The sequence below is a fragment of the Mus caroli genome, unplaced genomic scaffold (genome assembly GCF_978045245.1).
Source record: "Mus caroli unplaced genomic scaffold, Mus_caroli_1 scaffold_17, whole genome shotgun sequence".
Classification (NCBI taxonomy): domain Eukaryota; kingdom Metazoa; phylum Chordata; class Mammalia; order Rodentia; family Muridae; genus Mus; species Mus caroli.
The window spans coordinates 53243401-53266551 of NW_028227272.1; the positions used below are offsets into that span (position 1 = coordinate 53243401).

Here is a 23151-nt window from a genome sequence, read left to right on the forward strand (position 1 = left end):
GGCATGTCAGGAAGTGAGCATGCAGAGTATGTGGTGCCTGTGCTCTGCTCAACCAGAGATTCCCAAGCAGCAGTGGGGCATGTGATGTGCTAAGTTCTGACCAGAAGTCATCCCTCTTCCTGTTTTATGCCTTGGAACCATTACTAATTCTTTCTTTAAAAAGAAAGATGAACACTTATTCACAGATGAACATTTTAGTGTAAAAACGTCAAAGGCTTCAGTTGCTTGAAGGATTGAGGACATGATACTTTCACACGTAGTAATGGCTTTCAAAGTATTTATGCCCTTATTCCCCCCACCCACCTTATTCCCACTAGTCCCCTTTCTCCCTTTCTCCCTTGATATCTTTTTAAATTGGAGTGTGGCTGCGGGTCTGCTTGCAGGAGTATCTATTAATCATTTTTTAAGAGCTCTAAATCACCCTTTAGAGCGGTAGTTTATCAGATCTGTGAGGAAAACAGTAATGAAATAATCCAGGATTTCTTTTCCTCAAGGTAATCAATTAGAGCTTACTTATGTTCATGGGGGAAGGAAGGCTGCTTGCTTACAGTCATTCCCTACAGATAGAGTGTCATCTGCACTGTGCTGATCAGGACAGATCCAAACTAGCCAACTTGCTAGCACTTATGGGAAGGAAGGAGTTTTAAAGGCCACTCTTCCCTTCTTAAACCACAAAAGAGGATAATTTTAGGTTGATCTTTCTAACATGGAAACCACACCTACCAAGAATGTGGCCTTCCTGTTGGCTGGCTCAAGTTTTCTTTTCCCGTAGGAAACTCTGTGAGGAGTTATAATCAAAAGTTTATTTTGCATGCTTGACCTCTGAGGAGGTTGGGTGATCTGGATGGCCACGGTCATGAAACCAGGGTAGTTTGTGATACTTGCCTTTAGTCTATGGGGATACCTTCAAAGAAGCCCCAGAAAGCAAAGCTAATGCAAAAGTATAGCTCTCATCTCCGGGAGGATGAGAGAACTTATTCTGGAGTCAAATAAAAACAAACCTGTTGTCTATCTACATTTCTGCTCATATAATAGACACTGGATAAGTCTCAGTATGAGATGCCAAGCTGGATATTTTAGACACTTAAGAGAGGACAGTTACAATAACAAAATCCTTTTACAAGGAGATGACAACTGTGATTGCGTAAGCACACACTCCATCATGTATGTGTATACTCACACACAAATGTGAATGCTCATACACATATCTACATAGATACACATGAATATTTAAAGAACTTCATGGGAAGATGCTGCCTGTTTTTATGTTTTGAGTTGGGAGTTGTTCACTGCCACAGAATTGTCTGAAATAGATGTCTTCCATTCTCCATCTGGCTTAAGTGGTGTGCTTTTGGAAGGTAGGTCTTTTCCCCTGTATACCAGATGTGAAGGCTGTTTGAAGAGGCAGGCTGGAGGCTAACATGGTGACTGGCACAGAGATGCCCTCGAAATGACACAGCCCAGTAACAGTTGGAGCAGGCTGAGCAGTTCACAATGCGGTGCTGAGGTGAGAGGGCAGCTCCAGCACATCTTTGTTGTGACATTTTAAGAAGCTCTTAACTTTTTAAAAACCCTAATATTGTTTCCTTAGCAATATTCTGAAGATGATAAACCTTTTCCTAAGCTTATTGTGAAGGCCAAGTGAGATGAAGGCACAGTGGGTGCCTAGAGTATTGAGAACACTTACAAACTGTTGTGGTCAGTTGTCAGAGACGCCTGGGTGAGGGAGTGACCAGAAGACACATTGCCAGCTGTTTCTCAACTTTATCTTCTCATATTATTTCTTCAAATGGCCAAGAAAATGGCAAACAACACACCAACAGTTGCTGATTTGTTCTCCCTCCTCAATTCCATTAAGCCTTTTCTTCATTTGCTTGTATGAAGGGATAGTGGGGAAAAAAGCTAGCTTTGTACATAGTTATCTTTTAGCATGTACTATTATTTCATTTAGTTCACTAATGAGGAAATCAGAAAAAAAGTTAAAAGAAAAAATAGAGCAAAAGAAAAAAATGCCCATAAAGATTTCTAAGTTACATACGTTGAATAACTAAGAGTGTTGTAAGCAGGTCAAAAGAAAAATCATGTGATAACATCCTTTAAGGTTTTGCCCTAAAATTTGCTGACTTGTAAATTCTCTGGGTTGTCAATCAGAAATAGGTCCCCTGAAACATTCACATAGCTGTCATTTTAGAACATATTCTAGAGTGCTTATCTATCTATCTATCTATCTATCTATCTATCTATCTATCTATCTATCTATCTATCTATCCATCCATCCATTTACTCATTTATCCATCCATCTATCCATCCATCCATCCATCCATCCATCCATCTACATCTATCTCTCTGTATTAGAAAAATATGTTGCTTTATTTCTACATTTAACTTCTTGCCTAAAGTTTGAAAAATTTTTTCCTCAACAAGTAGCTCTGGTTTAGTACATTACTTTTTTTTTTTTTTTTTTTTTTTTTTGGTTTTTCGAGACAGGGTTTCTCTGTGTAGCCCTGGCTGTCCTGGCACTCACTTTGTAGACCAGGCTGGCCTCGAACTCAGAAATCCGCCTGCCTCTGCCTCCCGAGTGCTGGGATTAAAGGCGTGCGCCACCACGCCCGGCTCAGTACATTACTTTTTGATAGCAATAAAAGGAGATATGAGAAAAATGTTGTGTTCTTTGGGGAGGAGTTAGAAGGTGTGTATGTGTGTGTGTGTTATGCATATGTGTGTATGTGTGTATAGCATAGAATGTATATAGAGGTTAGAGTCAACTTGTGGGAGTTGGTTTTTTCCTTCACATTACATGGGTCCAGAAATTAAACTCAGGTCATAAGGCTTTGTGGCAAGCTTCTTCATTATCTAAGCCATCTCAGTGAACTAGCATATCTTTTTAAAACAGGAAGTATAGATTGTAACAGGTCTTGATGCAAGAAATATCTTTCAAAGAGGATAAGAGATAGCTCATTTTAAGGCCAAATATAAGTGACCCTGGCCTGAGACTATAGACCTGGGTTACAGCAAATTCCATGTTCCAACGACAGTAGTTTCATGAAAATTTCATATTATCAGAACAAAGAAAGCCATAAATCAACATATATATTAAATACAGTGGTGGAAATATCAGTAGGTGGGTTATGATAAAGTGGGGGAAATCTCTGTTATCTTAGCTTTGGGGTTGGTGGGAGCTAAGGGGTCTGTTTGTACATTCCAAAGGACTTATCTAATAGTAACAGAGGTGTCAGGTCACACACAAAGGTGGGCAATAAATGCTATTAATTTGGCTCTGGACTTGTACTATTCAAGCCTCTCCATGTCATTAAAGTTCTAATTAGCCTACCAGCCTCTCTACTTATGTGTTTGCCCCAAGAACATTTATTCACACAGGGAAAGAAGGAAGACATGAATTAGTGAAAAGAAAGGAGTTGGCTTTGAAAGAGAGGAAGCCGTTGAGAATGTGGGACACAGAGAACTTCTGATAATATGGCAGGGTTGACTCTGGTTTCCTTAGAATTCTTGTCCTACTAAAGCTACAACCTTCCACCCTCTGGTGAGGGGGAAGAAGTGTCAGGGGCCCCTCAGAGCCTGCAGAGAATGTTGATGGGATCCATGATTTACTAGACTCCACCTCTTGGCCTAATGTTCTTTATATACCCAAAGTGTCTTTCTCTGTGCTGTCTTAGTGGAACTTAATTTATCCTCCTGTTCCTGTAGTGGGATAGATGTTCACTATGCAGTTACCTTCAATGGCGAAGCCATCAGCAATACCACCTGGGACCTCATAAGCCTTCACTCCAACAAGGTAGAAAACCATGGCCTTGTAGAGATGGATGATAAACCCACGGCTGTCTATACAATTAGTAACTTCAGAGATTATATCGCTGAGACGCTGCACCAGAACCTTTTGATGGGAAATTCCTCTTTGAATCCCGATCCCAAGTCTCTCCAGCTCATCAATGGTGAGTTAAAAAATCAGTCATGATGGTTTTCCTCTTTCAATAGAGTGTGGTGAAGACGCACAAGACAGGACCCATCCTGATAAACAGAGCTTCAGCCCTATACTCATGTGGGATAGATTAGTCATGGGCTTCTTGCAGTATTCTCCATAGAAGGTCACAGAGCAGGGCAAAGTGGAGAACAGCTCAGCAGTTAGAAATAGTTTAAAGGGATGGGAACCAAGTGTGATAAAAAGGAAAGGAGAGCTTGAAAACACGAATTACAACAGGCTGTGGTACTGCAAGGCTACCATAGTGTGAGCTGTTGAAAAAGGCCACTTGGTTAAGGCTTATGACTCAGCAGAAGAACTGAAGAAATGGAACAGAGGAGGAGAACTGATGGAAGTGGGCTGAGAGAGCTGGATGTGATGGCTATGGACATCCCATTATGGGTCATCACAATCATAAAGGAGAGAGGGACCCTGTGGGTTTGAAGGATAGAATGGTCTTCTGCTCAGTCATCCCAGAGCAAAGCTTGCTTACGGGCAAGCGACTGTATCATCTTAATTCATCAGAGACAACTAACTTATTTGTTGTCATTGCTTAGTTTCTAATAAGTTCTAACATATTTGTTGTCATTGCTTAGTTTCTGTTTGCTTTGCCATGATGTCTTCACTTTATGGATCCTTTAATCTTGAAAACATCCAGCACAATGTACTTTACTGAAGGGAGAAAATAGAAAAGATACCAGTTGCTAAAGTGGAAAAATATGTTTCTCTCTCTCTCTCTCTCTCTCTCTCTCTTTCTCTCTCTCTCTCTCTTTCTCTTTCTCCCCTCTCTTCCTTCACTTCCCCCTCTCTCTTTCCCTCTCTCCCTGTGTCCTTCCCTTCCTTTCTTTCTCTCCCTCTCTCCTTCCTCCCCCCGTCTCCCTCACCCCCTCCCCTCTTTTTTTCTTTCTTTGGGCATATTCAGTCTACAGTGTATGTGTAGAGGTCAGAGGACAATCTGTGGTAGTCTATTCTTTCCTTGTACCATTTGGAACCTGGGGGTTGAACTCAGGTTGTCTTGCTTTCCCACTAAGCCATCTTGCTGGCCTTAGTGATTAATTTTTAGAGGAAGAGGTTAGGATAAGTTAAATGTCACACTCTAATTGATCTAAGAATGATTTGTGAGTTATGCAGTCCTGAGACCCAAGACGTGTTCTGCAACACTCCAGAATTGCTGTATGGCTAGATAATGTGTGTGGATAGAAAACTGGAAGTAACAAAAAAGAAACAAAGCAAAGTACAGAGAGAGCATGGTTATTTAAAACCTAGCTTTTGCCTTACTTCAGTGGTTCTCAACTGGTAGGCTGTGACCCCTTTGGTGGTCGAATACCCCTTCACAGGGGTCACCTAAGATGATCAAATAACACAGATATTTATATTACAATACATGACAGCAACAAATTATGGTTAGGAAGTAGCAACAAAAAATTTTATAGTGGTGTTGGTGGGTGTGTGTGTCACTAGAACGTGAGAAACCATGTTAAAGGGTCACAGCATTAGGAAGATTGGGAGCCATTCCCTTATTTGAACATGGTCTCATGGAAGTTCAGCTTTTTGATTGGCCGACAGTCTGTCCTGTGGTACATATTTCTAGGTTTGGTTTGCATCTTGTTTGTACACTAATTCAATCAGGCTGTGGCTCAGGGTTGGAAGGACTGAGTTTTGTGAGCACAGCAGTTTGCTTTGGCCAAGTTAATTTGCTGTAACACCTTTGGAGCAGTCTCTTCCTGCAGTTGAGTGTGTGTACAAGTGCTGCCGTGTGTGGATCACAAATACAGCAGTGCCTCAGAATTCATTGTTTACATTGTCTTTTCTCAGTGAGAGGAGTTTTGCTCCCCCAAACAGAAGACATAGTTTGGAACACCCAAAGTTCAAGTCTTCAGGTGACAACATCCTCTATTTTGGTAAGCCATGGTGCCTTATCCCAGCTCCTGCCCTGAGAGCTCTCTCCTTTGCAACCCCTCCTGCTTACTTTGGTATTGTAAGTCTCCCAAGCTACTCCCATTTCAAGCATCCATTTGCATGTCCTCTGGATCACTGCTCACAGTGGTAAGCTCAAGGGGACCAAGCATTGGCTCAGAAAACTTAACCCTTCCACAGTGGTTAAATAAAGTCTGCATTGCCAAGCTCCGCGTGTTGGGGAAGAGTTATTTGTTGCTCATACTTGTTTGGGGCTAATGAAGCTGTGAGTACCCCCTGAGTTATTTTTTAAGTTTCCTAGAAACCATTATAAATTTTTTTTTTTTTTTGGTAGAAAGACTACACATTGATGTTCCTAAGTTCAGAGTAGAAATTTTTTTTTTAAAGATTTATTTATACGAGTACATTGTAGCTGTCTTCAGACACACCAGAAGAGGGTATCAGATTCTATTACAGATGGTTGTGAGCCACCATGTGGTTGCTGGGATTTGAACTCAGGACCTTTGGAAGAGCAGTCAGTGCTCTTAACCTCTGAGCCATCTCTCCAGCCCCCAGAGTAGAAATTTTATGTCAAGGATTATAGATATTAAAGGAAGTTGAGATATGGCAGTATAATAGGGTATGGAGGGGGGAAAAGAGTAAAGAAATTGATTAGCTGAAAAACAAGAGAAACTCTAAAATTAGTCCCCCCTTAAGTAAATTTCACTGTTTATTGTTATTGTATGTGCGCGTATGTATAACATATGTGGGGGATGCACACAAGTGGGCACACACCGTGACACAGGTGTGACAGTCAGACGACAATGGTGGGAAGTTGGCTCTCTCCTTCTACTTTTCTGTGGGTTTAGGGCATTGAGCTCAGGTCACTGGTGAGCATCTTTGCTTAAAGAGGCATCTTACCTGCTCACAGCTCTCCTTTCAAATTGGAGCGAAGCATTTCCATTTGCACATAAACTCCCTTTTGCTCTTACTGTCCTCTTTCCCCTCTGTATCTTACTTATAGGGAGATATCGAGGAGAGAAGAAAACACTTCCTCAAGTGCAGTTGAGGCAGCAAGGATGCTATCCCCAGTGACAACACAGGACCCCTTATGTTCAGATAGCTCAGTGATCTGCTGGACACAGGGACATAGGAGGGGACTCTCTTCCTATCCAGGATCCACAGATCACATTCTTGCTTTCTTAAAATGTCCTTTTTTTTGTGTCATACCAACTGCTTGAAATACTTGTTTCTTGGCATCAGTATTGCAATGGGAAATGTTTTAAAATTATTTTTTGAGATTAATATTATATAACTTCCCTCTTTCCTTCCTCCCCTCAAAACTCTCCCATGTAACAGTCTTAGTCTCTTTGCAATTTATCTTTTTCTTCAATTATTGCTACACACATGCGCGCGCGCACACACACACACACACACACACACACACTTCTCAGTCTGTATACATTTTCAGGACAACAATGGAAATTTAGAAAGCAGACTTATTTGACCACTGATCTAGCCATCTGTTTTACTGAGCAACCAAGCTTTGAGATGTGGAATCATAGGAAATGATCTTTTCACTGAGAGCCGTTTTAGAGAAAGGATGGTTTGGGGATGGTACGTTAATTTGGTGGTTGCTTACCTCTCCATTGAAATACATTTATTTTGTGCTTGTCATGTGCCAAGTACCAGGGAAACTAAAATGAATTAGGTGTGGTCCTTTCTATGAGAAGTTTCCAGACTGGTAGTAGACAGATTTCTAAACAAATAAGATGACATAGTGTTATGGGGAGCTCACCAGAGATGACCATTCAGACACTGTATAGCCAATGAAGTCTTTATTTCCACCAACTGGGACCGCACCCAAGTGTTTAGGGACCCAGGTGTGGCCCTGAGTGTCCAGAACAGTCCAGGACATGGTGATTTTAAAGGCAGAGACCCTATCCCGACATCCTGTTTGGCAACTGCTGAGGGCTTCACAGAGTAAACAGTTGGAAGCAAGCAGTTTTAACAGAAGCTAAGGTTAGCCAGCTGGGAGGAGGGTGGTGGTTCTGCACAAACAGGCAGTTAAGATGACCGGTTAACTGGAAGAGGTTCTACACAAACAAACAGTTTTAAAAAAGATTAGGATACATTGTCTAGAACATCCTGACCTTTGATTCTTAAAATATAGTTGGGTAGTTTTCCATAAGATTCTCCCTCAAGGAGATCAGATTCTAGTTAAACTTGGAAATGGTCCTGAAATACAAGATGGAGGAACCTCTGCCCTATCTTGTCCCATCACACTACTTCCTCTCCTGGAAGTCCATCCATGGTGTAGAGGTATAGAAAGGCAAGGTTATCCTCAGCTCTGCTTCTCCTTATTCAACCATCCTGGGGGCTTTCCTAACCACTAGGTATTTGTGATGGCATTTTAAAGGCACAGTGTAAAGGTCTGGAGATGACCATAAAGGCTAGTCCATAAAGTGCCTGCAACTCAAACATGAAGAACTCTGTCCATATTCTTGGCATCCACATAAAAAAGTGGATTGTGGCAGTGCTCACCCATGATCCTAGTGCTGGAACAGGGGTGCAACAGGGGCCCCAGAGTTTAATGATGAGCTAGTCTAGCCAATCGGTTCAATAAGAAACCCTGTCTCAAAAACTAAGGTAGAGTTCTTCACATGGAAATTAGCACTGGTGAAATTGGCCAATATACCACTAAACATCGAATTAAAAAGAATTTATGACATGAATTTGTTACTAGAAACATGTATTGATACAAAAATAGGGAAACCACCCATCTCAGCTCTAGTGGGAGGACAACAGTATTGAGAAAACCAGAGCCCTGGCGTGGTTGTTGTTGTGACTGTTTTGGCTGTTTTGCTTTTATGGATATTTTTTCTGTACCTTTAATATGCATGCCGTGATTGGATTACATGATTCTCTACAGTCTTCTGAGGTTTAAAATTGGGTGCTTTAATCATTGTTTAATTTTCTATACATAGTATTTCTTAAAATAAGATTTAACAATAGAATGTTCAAGTGTTGTGTTTCTGTATGTTTTCTATTTCTGAAACCTACTGTTGCAGTAAGATTACCACTATATTAATACAAAGTTGGGAGAAAGAGAAAACTGTACTTTGAGGCATATAACAATTTCATAGGTGTGGCTTCTTATTTGAGACAACCACACAAAATTTTGATATGATATTAAAGGCACCTAATTAAAAATCTTTTGAAATGATGGATAAAACTGTTAATTATTCCTTCCTACTGTGTATAGTGTGTTTAGGTCTTTGCCAGAAAGTTGCACATATAGATAACTTCTGTGTACTTAAAGTCATTTAAACTAAAATGATAGAAGAAAACAAAACATCCAAAGCCAAAGAATAAGTATTCTGTCTCTCGGATTCACTTTGTTTAGTGTCTTCTAAATATGGTATTTCACCCACCCTTTTAACAGGTGAACTTTGAGTGACCACACAGGTTTTCAGTCGATTTTCAGACTAGTAACTAGCTGAAGTGGGATCTGATTCCAGAACACTTGCTTCAAGAGAACTTGTGTTTTTCCCATCCAATATGACATTTCATTATTTATTTACAAAATATTTGATTGAATACTTTCTTTATTTACATTTTAAATGTTATCCCCTTTCCAGGTCTCCCCTTCAGAAATGCCCTATCCCATCCCCCCTGCCCCTGCCTCTGTGGGGGTGCTGCCCCACCCACCCACTCCCATCCTCCTGCCCTGCCCTCCTCCTACACTGTCTCTCTTTTCTCTATGATATGATTTAGCCTTTCTCTCCCTCCCCAGGATAATACCCTTCAAGCTGAATGGCTCTCAGCAGATGAATCCTCCTCCACCACCACCAACACTACCACTACCACCACCACCACCACCACCATTTCACCATTTGGTTTCAGCTCCGGTTCTCCCTCAGCCACTGGCAGGGAACTCCAGTCAGAAAGTGCTTTGGGTGATGTAGTGTCTACATCCAAGTTAGCTTCTCCCACGAAGGTGGTCCTCAGTTCTCTCCCAGAGATTTTAGGGGGTGGCAGCTTGACTCTTCATTCTGTTACCCCAGCAGTGCTTCAGACTGACCTGCCTGTGGCTCCTGAGGGAAGGACTTCTGGATCTTCCATATTAGAAGATGGTGAGAAACTTTAATCACTTTTCATAATCCTTTATTGAATCAGAGGACAGGGACTTTGAAGAGATTATAGTGAAGAGGAAAACATGATAGCACTCATTAGGGAGAAAATGGCTCGGAAAAACTGAGTTTGAGAAGAAAAACAAATTTAATCAGTCAGAATGGAAAATAAAAATCATTGTATCTTAACAAATGGACTTGGGGAAGTGAAGTGGAAATCAATTAAAAGATATTTTGAAGGTCATATTGAAGAATATAAAATTACTGTGACCACTACTAACAAAATACTTTGCCTGCTTTAATGCCATGAACTGCATCAAAGAAGATTATTTCGATAAATCTTAAGATTAATTATGAGGCAACTCTGAGGATTTAGCCTCTAGTAATATTGAGAAGAGGAGAATAGGAGCTAGGAAAACCACAGAGAAATAGAGTGATGGAAATGAAATAGTTAATCCTCTAGGTCAGTGGTTCCCAACTTGTGGGGTGTAATCCCTTTAGGGGTTGAACAACCCTTTTACAGGGGTCACCTAAGACCACTGGAAAACACAGCCATTTACATTATGATTCATAACAGTAATAAAATTACAGTTATGAAGAAGCCATGAAAATAATTTTATTGTTGGGAGTTGCCACAACATGGGGAAATGTCTTAATGGGCTGCAGTATTAGGAAGGTTGAGAATTATGTTGTGGGATGAACTGTGTGAAAGAGAAGGTGAATAAAGATAAAAATAGTGGGTCTAGAATTTTGAACATGGAGGAAGTCTGAAGGATGATAGACAATAACCATAGAAGAGGGAGAAATACAATTTCCAGAAAAAATCTCCCTGAATTTCTAGTCTTCTAGTTCAATCTGTGTTTTTTTTAATATGACTGATTCTTCATTTTCATTGGAAAAAAAGTCAAATGCTTGAGGATTATTTCAATCATCAAGACTTTATCTCAGAGATGGGGATTATATTCAATAATGCTTATTCCATACAATGAATTTATAATCACATTTTTGTGTAGTATAGATATTAAGGTCAGCCATTGTCCCTGGTAACTGGAGAAAATAGATAGCTAGTTTTACTGGAGAGCTAGGTTTTCATTTGTAGATTAACTAATGAGAAACTGTTATTTTAGGGTTAGCCAGCACTGAAGAATTAGAAGATACTTCTATTGATGGATTGCCTTCAAGCCCATTAATTCAACCTGTGCCAAAAGAAACAGTACCAACTATGGAAGACTCTGACATGACTCTCTTGCCCACACCACCTCTGACCTCTTCTGCTATAGAAGACCTTACTAAAGGCATAGCGACACCTTCTGGCTTGGAGTCCTTGGCTTCCAATGTCTCAGACCAGTTGGAAGTGATCCCATGGTTTCCAGACACCTCTGTGGAAAAAGACTTCATTTTTGAAAGTGGCTTGGGTTCCGGGTCTGGGAAAGATGAGGATGTGATTGATTGGCCATGGAGTGAGACTTCATTAGAGAAGACCACTAAACCACTGTCAAAGTCATGGTCTGAAGAGCAGGATGCACTATTACCAACTGAGGGTAGAGAAAAATTACATATAGATGGCAGAGTAGATTCCACAGAACACATTATTGAACCATCAGGACATAGATATGGAGATAGGCCCATACATTTTATAGAGGAAGAATCCCATGTTAGATCTACTATACCCATCTTTGTAGAGTCCGCAACTCTACCTACATCTCTAATCTTTTCAAAACACACTTCAGATGTACCAGACTCACTTACCAAACCACCCTTCTTACCGGTAACTATAGCAACCCCTGCTCCCACCAAGAAAACAGATGAGGTATTCAAGGAAGATATGGTACATACAGAATCATCCAGTCACAAAGAACTTGGCAGTGAGGTTCCAGTGTCAAGGCCAGATATGCAGCCTGTGTGGACCATGTTGCCAGAATCAGATACAGTTTGGACAAGAACTTCTTCCTTAGGGAAATTGCCCAGAGACACATTGGCAAGTACACCAGAGAGCACTGACAGACTCTGGTTGAAAGCTTCCATGACACAGTCCACTGAATTGCCTTCAACCACCCACTCCACCCATCTAGAGGAGGAAGTAATAATGGCGGTCCAGGATATTTCATTAGAACTAGATCAGGTAGGCACAGATTACTATCAGCCTGAGCTAACTGAAGAACAAAATGGCAAGGCTGACAGCTATGTGGAAATGTCTACCAGTGTTCACTACACAGAGATGCCTATTGTGGCTCTGCCCACAGAAGGAGGTGTCTTGAGTCACACCCAGACTGCAGGAGCATTGGTGGTTTTCTTCAGCCTCCGCGTGACAAACATGCTGTTTTCAGAAGACTTGTTTAACAAAAACTCGTTGGAATATAAAGCCCTGGAACAAAGATTCTTAGAACTGGTAAGCACAGAATGACAAATGTGAACATTAGTGACTATATATAACTCTCTCCCACCCTCAGCACACCATGTCTGAACCCCAAGAAGGGCACAAATTTCCTCTCATCCCTAGGAAGCATCATGACTGTGGGGTGATAGGAGAAGAGTAAGACAGGTGAATGCCAGAATTGGAGACAGAAACGTGACGTCAGGGTGATGTGACAGGTTATATGCTAAAGATTGTATGCCAGGAATTCTGAGAGTGAAATGAAATCTGAAAGGAAACCTGAAATTCATTGTGTGTCCCATCTTTTGTGGGAGCCCGCCAGTGAAACTGAATAAATAAGCTCTAAGCATCCAAAAGGCTTTATGAGTTCCATACGGTTTCTAAATATCGCTATGAAAATCTCCTAATATTCTTAATTTATGCAATTAAACCATTTATTTTCTAGTCAGTATGTGAAATGAAGGTTCCCATTATGGCACTGGATACATAACACGCCATTGTACTTTGCTTCCACTAAGCACCACACCCAAACCCCTGTTTATCATCACCCATCCAATAGTCCATTCCATCTTTCTACATTTTATGTCTTATCTGTATATATGTATATTATGGGGGAAGAGCCATCCATGATATGTATGTATATAACAATATCAGCGTTAAATCTAATTATGCTTATGAAAACAATTTGATACTTTATTTCTTTTTTTTTTTTTTTTTTTTTTTTTTTAGGTTTTTTGAGACAGGGTTTTTCTGTATAGCCCTGGCTGTCCTGGCACTCACTTTGTAGACCAGGCTGGCCTCGAACTCAGAAATCCGCCTGCCTCTGCCTCCCGAGTGCTGGGATTAAAGGCGTGCGCCACCACACCCGGCTACTTTATTTCTTTTACCTGTTGTCCTTCAGGGACAGAAGGTTTTGCATTTTGCTGAATACATGCTAAAAAGGAAAAACTCCCATGACCATCTTTTTGTTTGCCTTTGTATGTTTGATTGTCTTTCTGGGATGTATTCAACAAAATGGTAAGCCTTGGCAGTAAATGTGACCGTTTTGTCACTTGCAGCTGGTTCCCTATCTCCAGTCAAATCTGTCAGGGTTCCAGAACTTAGAAATCCTGAACTTCAGAAATGGCAGCATTGTGGTGAACAGCCGAGTGAAGTTCGCCGAGTCTGTCCCTCCTAATGTCAACAACGCCATGTATATGATTCTGGAAGACTTTTGTACCACTGCCTACCAAACCATGAACTTGGATATCGATAAGTACTCCCTGGATGTGGAATCAGGTAAGGAGAGTGCATGCCGCTGAGGGCTGTTTCATAGAATCTAGGTAGTACTCTATGCGTTTTCTTTTTCATCGAGTCAAAGTAAATCAGACACTTGTATGAAGAAAAAGTATTGTGTCATACAAAGTCCCACACCTTGAAAATTAGCAAACTTAACATTTCAGGGACATCTCAAAAAGTCGAGTAGACAGTGGTACCATTGTTCTTCATCCCCCATCCCCTTTGAACACATTCTTTCCTGCTCTGTCACTTATCCATGGGACCTGTACTTGCTTAATTATTCTTTCTTATTTTAATAGATTTTATACACACACACACACACACACACACACACATACACACACACACAAACCACTTACATTCCTAAATTGATTCCCTTTAAGATTTATGAAAAGATCACTCTGCATTCTGCTGTGTGTTACTGGTTGGTGAATGTGGGGCCTTCCATGTGTCAGACAAACCAACACTGAGCTACATCCTTAGCCATCTGTTTGGCTGTTGAGACAGGATCACTGAAATTGTCCAGGCTATCTTTGAACTCTGTCTGCAGTACAAGCAGGTCTTAAGCTTCAATCCCCTGTCTCGTCTTTTGAAGTAGTTGGGATTACAGACCCGAGCCTCACCATCAGGACATGTTTCACTTTCAGTATTTTTCTACACTGAGGAAGCTTCCTTTTAAGTACCAGATGTATTATTTAATGGCCTGACAATCCCTGCTTGACTGAGTTTGATGTATTCCTTGTGTATTGCATTGAACATATTTAAGAGTGAACTCTTCTTTTGTGCATCTTCCCTCTCTCTATTTAACCTGTGCTTCTCCTTCTCAACCAATGGAATATTTATCTCTTCAGCTGCTTAGAACAAACACCTAGAGAAACTGGAAAGCCACTCTTAATTCCATAGTTTCCACCACCCTAACTTTCAACTAGTCACTAAACTTATACTAATACTGAATTCTAAACTATCCCAATCTTAGGCTCTTATCTCTATTGCCGTGGTTACTAGTGTATACAAATGAACATCATGTCTCATATGGATTGCTTTTCCTACTGCTCTGGTACTTCCACCTGCCTGTTCTCCAGACAGCAGCCCTATCACTCTTTGTAAATCAGCTTTTAAATGATTTTACCTGGCTGCTGTCTGTATATCAATGGTGGCTGGTTCAGTAGCCACAAGGCCCAAACCCCAACTTCTTTCCCAATATTACCCAGTGAAACTAACCTTTTGGCTCACCATATTCCAGTCAAACCGTGTGTTTTAGTTCCTCAGACACCCAAATCTTTCTGTGGCCTTAAAACCTTTGGAAATTTCTACCCTCTTTGACAAAATCTTTCTCCTTACCATTTAGTTTAGGCCTTGGTGCAGATGTTGCTTTTAGCAATCCTTATACTGTATGCTGGACCTGTCCTATTTGCTTTTCTCTAACATTATGTTTATTTCCTCTGTAGAGTTTATCTTGTGTTATGAGCAGTACTTAGCAACTGTTTCCCAGTTGCACTTTCCATAAGAACTGAGAATATGTCTGTTGTAGTAAGCACTTAGTCAGACCTTAGTACGGTGCTCAAAGTACCTGAGAAGGTATTTGGAAACATAGTACATGTACAAAAGGAACCACTGACTTTGTTTGGAAGAACTTGATGGGGAGAATATGGCATGGGCCTGGCATTTTATATTATCTTTTCCCTTCCATATACTAGGGTCTGGTGGTTTTGAGTAGGAATCAGGTAGAATGTCTATGGTCATACTTGTGTCGTCCTTCTATTCTCAAACTGGTTTGAAAATACCACACTCCCATAGAGTAGCCACAAAGTTTAAACATTTTTCAGATCAAGTTTCTCTACTACATGTATATTTTAAATTATTACTGTTGCTTTATGTCAACATTGGCTGTGGTAAGCACAGCTTGTATTTTACCCGACTTTATTCCCATTCAATGTTTCCAAGAATCTTGCCCTCATTGGTGGACGCATGCTTCCTTTGAAAGTTTCAGGAAAAATGCTTTCTTACTTTTTCATATTTTTTATATTTGCTGAAAATCTCCTGTATCCCATGGCTTGTTAGTTCAGCATTTGTCTCTGACTATACATGGCGTTCTTCCCTGACTGTGCCTCTGAGTCTAGCTCTCCCTCCTCTAAGAAGGGTAGCAGTCATGAATGGCCCAGCCCAACCCAGTTATGATTTCTTTTTGACATGATCAACTCTATAAAGTCTCTATTTCCATGAAAGGTCACAGTCTGAGGCTCAGAGTGGGTATACATATTGAGGGGACCCAATTTAACTTAGTATGTTCCTTCACTCCCCAGATACAGCTGAGAGAGATCCAGGTCCCTTGAACCCCAAGAGCGTGGTCTTGTGTATATCATCTTTAAGCTCCAGAACAATGAAAATCATTTACTGATTTAAAAGACAGTTTCTCTGGAAATGAAGAGACTGCTAATTTTTGATCCTCTCTAGCTAAGCTTCATGCTTTCTCATCTAGACACCTGTGATTATTCCCAACCATTAAGCTCTATTTTCAACATCTCTGCTACCATTTTACAATTTTGCTGTCCATCCATGGCTATTCACTGTGGAAGAACACACGTTGGGATTGTGGTAGACCCAACCATAGTTAATATCTCACATCATTTTTGATCGGCTATTGTCCTATTTGTTATTACTTTTGTCTTTTTCTCTTCCCCTGCCAGTGAAGCAGTAAGTTACTGAAGACTTTGACCATTTTTTCCCCTAGGCTCTCATCCCATGTTAATAGCGTGGGGCAGTAACACAGTATTGTATGTAGAGTAGAGGTAGCCTCTAGCTGAATGGCTTGGTAGAAATAAAGAACTCTTAAAAATTGTGTGGAATTTGGATCTCTGGTTACCTGGTAATGAGTTTAAGGTTTTTACATATATAGGCTTGCCCAGGCTATAATGTTTTATAATTTGGCTCCAGGTTTTAGAGAAATCTGTCACAAGCAGACTAATTTATGATGAGTCAAAACTTATGGTGGTGCTAGTTAGGTCTCAGTGCATCTTTATGATTCAGGATGGGGATTTTCCCATGGTGCTTTGGGGGAGGAGCTTTCCCCGTGTATCTCAGTTCCTGTGCTTTGACGTTCTTTGAGTCATTCTCTGGTTTGTTTGATGCTTTAGGTGATGATGCCAACCCTTGCAAGTTTCAGGCCTGTAATGAATTTTCTGAGTGTTTGGTAAATCCATGGAGTGGAGAAGCAAAGTGCAAATGCTACCCTGGGTACCTGAGTGTGGATGAACTGCCTTGTCAAAGTCTCTGTGATCTACAGCCTGACTTCTGCTTGAACGATGGAAAGTGTGACATTATGCCTGGGCATGGAGCCATTTGTAGGTACGTTACAGCTAGAGATTTTGACGTTGAAGGTTATATATACTTTGTCTGAAGAAAATGGGTTGACAGTATAATTGTAAGGCAATCACAATAATGTTTCGCATGTTACAGCAATTAGATGGATGCTGTCTAATTCTCATGAGAAGACTGGGTCATTTGATAGGCCGGAATCACATAATCATTAGGGCTATTTTATGCTGTTAGGAAGCTATGAATGTGTCCTACTGAGAACACTTAATTAGCTGGAGATCTCTGTGTGTTGTCTCCAGTGATGGTGAGATCATCGCCATCACGTAAGATTTATATGTAAGATCAGCACTTCACATGTAAAAGTTCAGAGAAAGGGGGCTGTACTCTTCTTATTCTCTCTCTCTCTCTTTCTCTCTCTCATTTTTGAGACAGGGTTTCTCTATGTAGCCCTGGCTATCTGTCTATCCTGGAACTTGCTTTGTAGACCAGGCTGTCCTCATACTTACCAAGAGCCACCTGCCTCTGTCTCTGCTTCTCAAGTGCTAGGATTAAAGGTGTGGGCCACTACTGCCTGGCAGATTTTATTCTTTTAAGATTTATTTTATGTGTTTGAGTGTTTGCCCACATTTAACTATACACATCTTGTGTGTGCTTGGTGCCCACAGAAGTCAGAAGGTGTTAGATTCCCTGGGACTGGAGTTACAGATGGTTGTCATGTGTGTTCTAGGAATCAAATCCCGGTTCTCCATAAGAGCACCAAGAGTTATCTGTTCAAAGGCCATCTTTCTAGTCCCTTGACTTTACTCTTAATGACTCCGTGTTTCTTGTATCATATTGAGTAAGTATTCAAAACGAAAGTGACAGAAATATGAAGTTTTTCTAAGTGATGGCAAATAGATGTTCCTCTAAGTCTAAGCTCTAGTTGTAAGATCCATTGCAGTAACTGCAGATGCACAGAGCCAGTTAGACTGACCACAACCCTTTTCTCACCACTGCCCCCAAAAGAACAAAAACAAACAAAACACCCCTCAAACATAATGACCTTTAGTCACATAAGCACGGATACATGATGGAAAGAGGAGGGAATGCTGGGAATAAGCAGGAGGAATGTAAATAAGACATTCATATGTGAATGTAAGCATTGCCATCGATACCCCAAACAGAAACTAGCAGAAGGTGGTCCAACTGCTTTTATGTAATAAAACTTTAATATATAAATATTTATATACATATAAATAAAAATATATTTATTATACAAAGGTTTAACTAGAATACTAATGGTAATTACAGTTTCTTGATGTCCAGGGAAATTAACATTATTTTGCAAAGCAGTGGTTTGCTCACTATTCTGGTGACTGAAGACTTTTTTATTGTATAAATCTGTGGCCTCAGAACTTGGAGGATCTCTGTAGGGTTGTGGAATGACACGCAAGGTGTCAAAAGCTGCATTCTGGAAGCTGTTAGTAACTGTGACCGGGCGAGAGTTGCTTTCCTTCCTGGCCAGGCATTTTTGTTACCTATCGACGAAAAGGCTGAATGTAATGCTTTTTAAAGCCTTTAACACGTTAACCAGCCTTTTTTTTTTTTAAATTTTTAATATTTTTTTATTACATATTTCCTCAATTACATTTCCAATGCAATCCCAAAAGTCCCCCATACCCACCCCCCCACTTCCCTACCCATCCATTCCCATTCTTTTGGCCCTGGCATTCCCCTATATTGGGGCATATAAAGTTTGCAAGTCCAATGGGCCTCTCTTTCCAGTGATGGCCGACTAGGCCATCTTTCCATACATATGCAGCTAGAGACAAGAGCTCCGGGGTACTGGTTAGTTCATCATGTTGTTCCAACTATAGGGTTGCAGATCCCTTTAGCTCCTTGGGTACTTTCTCTAGCTCCTCCATTGGGGGCCCTGTGATCCATCCAATAGCTGACTGTGAGCATCCACTTCTGTGTTTGCTAGGCCCCAGCATAGTCTCACAAGAGACAGCTATATTTGGGTCCTTTCAGCAAAATCTTGCTACTGTATGCAATGGTGTCAGCGTTTGGAAGCTGATTATGGGATGGATCCCTGGATATGGCAGTCTCTAGATGGTCCATCCTTTCATCACAGCTCCAAACTTTGTCTCTGTAACTCCTTCCATGGGTGTTTTGTTCCCAATTCTAAGAAGGGGCATAGTGTCCACACTTTGGTCTTCATTCTTCTTGAGTTTCATGCGTTTAGCAAATTGTATCTTATATCTTGGGTATCCTAAGTTTTGGGCTAATATCCACTTATCAGTGAATACATATTGTGTGAGTTCCTTAGTGATTGTGTTACCTCACTCAAGATGATGCCCTCCAGGTCCATCCATTTGCCTAGGAATTTCATAAATTCATTCTTTTTAATAGCTGAGTAGTACTCCATTGTGTAAATGTACCATAATTTCTGTATCCATTCCTCTGTTGAGGGACATCTGGGTTCTTTCCAGCTTCTGGCTATTATAAATAAGGCTGCTATGAACATAGTGGAGCATGTGTCCTTCTTACCGGTTGGGACATCTTCTGGATATATGCCCAGGAGAGGTATTGCTGGATCCTCCAGTAGTACTATGTCCAATTTTCTGAGGAACCACCAGACTGATTTCCAGAGTGGTTGTACAAGCTTGCAATCCCACCAACAATGGAGGAGTGTTCCTCTTTCTCCACATCCTCGCCAGCATCTGCTGTCACCTGAATTTTTGATCTTAGCCATTCTGACTGGTGTGAGGTGGAATCTCAGGGTTGTTTTGATTTGCATTTCCCTGATGATTAAGGATGTTGAACATTTTTTCAGGTGCTTCCCTGCCATTCGGTATTCCTCAGGTGAGAATTCTTTGTTCAGTTCTGAGCCCCATTTTTTCATGGGGTTATTTGATTTTCTGTAGTCCACCTTCTTGAGTTCCTTATATATATTGGATATTAGTCAGTTATCTGATTTAGGATAGGTAAAGATCCTTTCCCAATCTGTTGGTTTTAACCAGCCTTTTAACAACAGTCATTCAAGATGTACTGGTTAACGTTGGGTGCTGGGCATAGGCTTTTGTTATATGCTCATTTAACTTGTATGTCAAAGCATTTTTTCCTTTTCCTGCTATGCTGCGAATGGAACCTAGGGTTTTATGTTTATAGGCAAGCACACCACTAATGGGCTACAGCCCTAGTACTCCCTTCAAGACCTTAATGAAGATTTACACAACCTCAATTTATATATCCACCTTTCCCATTTCACTGAAGATTCTGTTTATTACCATTTTGAGCAATGTGATTCAGACCATGAGTTTGATGCCTATTTTTACAGATGCCGGGTTGGTTCAAACTGGTGGTATCGAGGCCAACACTGTGAGGAGTTTGTGTCTGAGCCCTTTGTCATAGGCATCACTATAGCCTCTGTGGTTAGCTTTCTCCTTGTTGCTTCTGCTGTCGTCTTCTTCCTTGTGAAGATGCTTCAAGCTCAGAATGTCAGGAGAGAAAGGCAGAGGCCCACCAGGTAAGGAAGAGCTTCCTAATGGAACGGAATGCCTGTTTACTCATCACTTACTGTAAGCCAAATACTGGGTAAAGAGCTGGGTGAAAGCCAAGAGTTATGGAGTTGAATGAAAGCATCTTCAGACTGATGCTACATTTGAAGGAATCTAAGTAGTCTACAAATGAGATGCTGAGAAGCTTGGATGAATATTGAACTAGGTTTGGCAGGGGCAGGGAGCCTTGAAAGTTTAGTGATTATCATAGAGTGGGAGTGATGAATGTCCATTTGTAGGGGATGGTGGGTCTCTTTGTAATCAGGAACTAAACATGATCTGGGTCAAGGAGGCCTATGTGATTATCTTGGCACAGTGTTAGAATCTCTCCCACTTCTGACTTGGCTTAGGAGACATCCCTTCTGGGGTCTTTCTGAGAGCATCAAGACACATTTCTACCATCCTTAAGATCTGCACCAACTGAGTTTTCAATAGACTGTAATCTTATCTAGAGCAGAGGCCAACAAATTATTTGCATCATCAGCATTAAGAGAAGTCATGGCATAAAATCATTGTTCAGATAATGGACTTGAGTTCAATTCAGTTGAGGCCCAGGGCTTATGTATACTCTAGTATGTGAATTTCTTTCACATTTTCTATGTAGTTATGCATGATTATTTCATAGGTGTTGCTCTGGAAATGATGGAGCTGTAGTTTTTTTTTTTTTTAAATACTACCCACTGACAGACATAATTCCCAACCAGCATTTATTGAGTGTGAGGTGCTGGGGGAACTATGATGAATGAAGCAGGGGGCAGTGAGGACACCTGAGACTAATCTAGACATTTCTCATAGTTCCCCTGTTCCCACATTGGTGTCTACTTCTTTTTCCCCAACAGAAACTCTGTCCCAGAAAAATACCCTTTCACATATTTGAGCATCCAGAGGAGAGCCTTAATCAATTATGCATTTTTGTTTTTTTTTTTTTTTCAGCTCCAGCAGGCACCCTGACAGCCTGTCATCTGTTGAGAATGCTATGAAGTATAACCCTGCATATGAGAGCCATTTGGCTGGATGTGAACTGTATAAGAAACCCTACAGCCAACACCCCTTCTATAGCTCTGCTAGTGAAGAGGTGATTGGTGGTCTGAGCAGAGAAGAAATCAGACAGATGTATGAAAGTAGCGACCTTTCCAAAGAGGTAGGAGACGTCCATTGTCATTGCTGCATTGCTCATCCATGTAAACATGTATGCATGCATATGCAGGAGTTTCTAGAGAGATGATGGAAAATATTTAGGTTAATTAGTACCTGGTGATATCTTCCAGAATGTGCAGGGGGCATTAAAATTTGAGCTTCAAGCCGATCCTTATCCCCTACACAGGGGCTTCTTTTTCCAAAATTAGAAAATTCTCTGTTATTCTTTATTTTTAACTTAGGAACATATATGTTAGAGTTAGAACAGTTTACATAGTAAATATGCAAAAATAGTCTCTTTTCTTTTTGGTGGTGCTATGACTTGAACCCAAGGTTTTGTGCATGCCAACTAAGTGCCCTACCACTGAGCTACATTACCAGTACAGTATCTAGAATATATATATATATATATATATATATATATATATATATATATATATATGGTACCTAGAACAGTATATGTAGAGCCTTCTGTTTTGCTAAAGGGAGGTTTCTTTCTTACAGCTTTTTCTTGGGTAGCTTGTAGGCTCACAACTCTTTACAATAATTACATTCACTTTAAAAGGCTGCTGAGGTTTTTCTAGGGCAACACATCCCCTCTTTTTCTTCTTCATTTAAGGAAATTCAAGAGAGAATGAGGATTTTGGAACTCTATGCTAATGATCCTGAGTTTGCAGCTTTTGTGAGAGAGCATCAAATGTAAGTATTGTAACAGCCCCCAGTGCTGAGCTTCAGTTGCTTGCCTTAAAGGTAATGCTGCCAGCATAAGCAAGTGACGACTGCCCAGCGTCAGGGGTCTTGCTAATGACTAACCTTCTTCAGAGTTTATGCTTGTCCAGAGATTATCCTTATGTCTTCAAATGGCTCAACAACACACTGCAATTTGCTATTAGTATTTGGTCATTCTTGATCCTCAAGGGTGGGTTCGAAGCCAGAGGAATTCATATATCCTTGTAAAAAATTAGGGTCAGGATAACAAACAAGGCCTTGAGCAGAACTCAATATACAGCTCCTACACTCAGAGCCTCTCTCTGATAGGAAAAAAAATTGCCACCAAAGAGATTGAGTAAGATGATTTTTAAATTTCATTTTCATGGTAGCAGTGCTTCTAAAACTCTCTCTGAGAAGGTGCTGACAACCTTGCTGAATGATGTCACACCAGTAGTTGTCTTTTAAATCAGGACATCCACTCATCTCTGCAGCTCCAGCCAAAACAAGGCTCATTGATCTGTTAGAGTAGCAGCCAATAGAAAGAATATGAATGTTGCATTATTTCCCAAGATCCTTTGTAAGTCCTTCAGAGATACTGGCCTGAGTGTGTTTCCTGGATTAAAATTGTATTGGATCAAGCTATGAAAATACATTCCTGTAGTGCCAGGACTTGGAAGGCTGACACAAACTGTTTGAGGCTACCCTGGGCTACATAATGTGATCCTATCAAGTACATAAATAAGGAAAGAAAATGTTTCAGATTTGGATCAAGATAAGGCAAGAAAGGAGTCA

The 23151-nt window shown here is 40.7% G+C and overlaps 1 protein-coding gene across 1 annotated transcript in view; it reads left to right on the forward strand.

Moving 5' to 3' along the window:
- Positions 1-22824, forward strand: part of Impg2 (interphotoreceptor matrix proteoglycan 2) — a 66609-nt gene extending 43785 nt beyond the window's left edge. The window contains exons 11-20 of the mRNA XM_085832231.1: positions 3706-3950; positions 5792-5877; positions 9669-10008; positions 11133-12394; positions 13438-13657; positions 16792-17002; positions 20292-20480; positions 21445-21652; positions 22268-22347; positions 22749-22824. Of these exons, the coding sequence (XP_085688357.1) occupies positions 3706-3950; positions 5792-5877; positions 9669-10008; positions 11133-12394; positions 13438-13657; positions 16792-17002; positions 20292-20480; positions 21445-21652; positions 22268-22347; positions 22749-22824 (2917 nt within the window). The remainder of the gene's footprint in view (positions 1-3705; positions 3951-5791; positions 5878-9668; positions 10009-11132; positions 12395-13437; positions 13658-16791; positions 17003-20291; positions 20481-21444; positions 21653-22267; positions 22348-22748) is intronic.
- Positions 22825-23151: the final 327 nt, after the last annotated feature.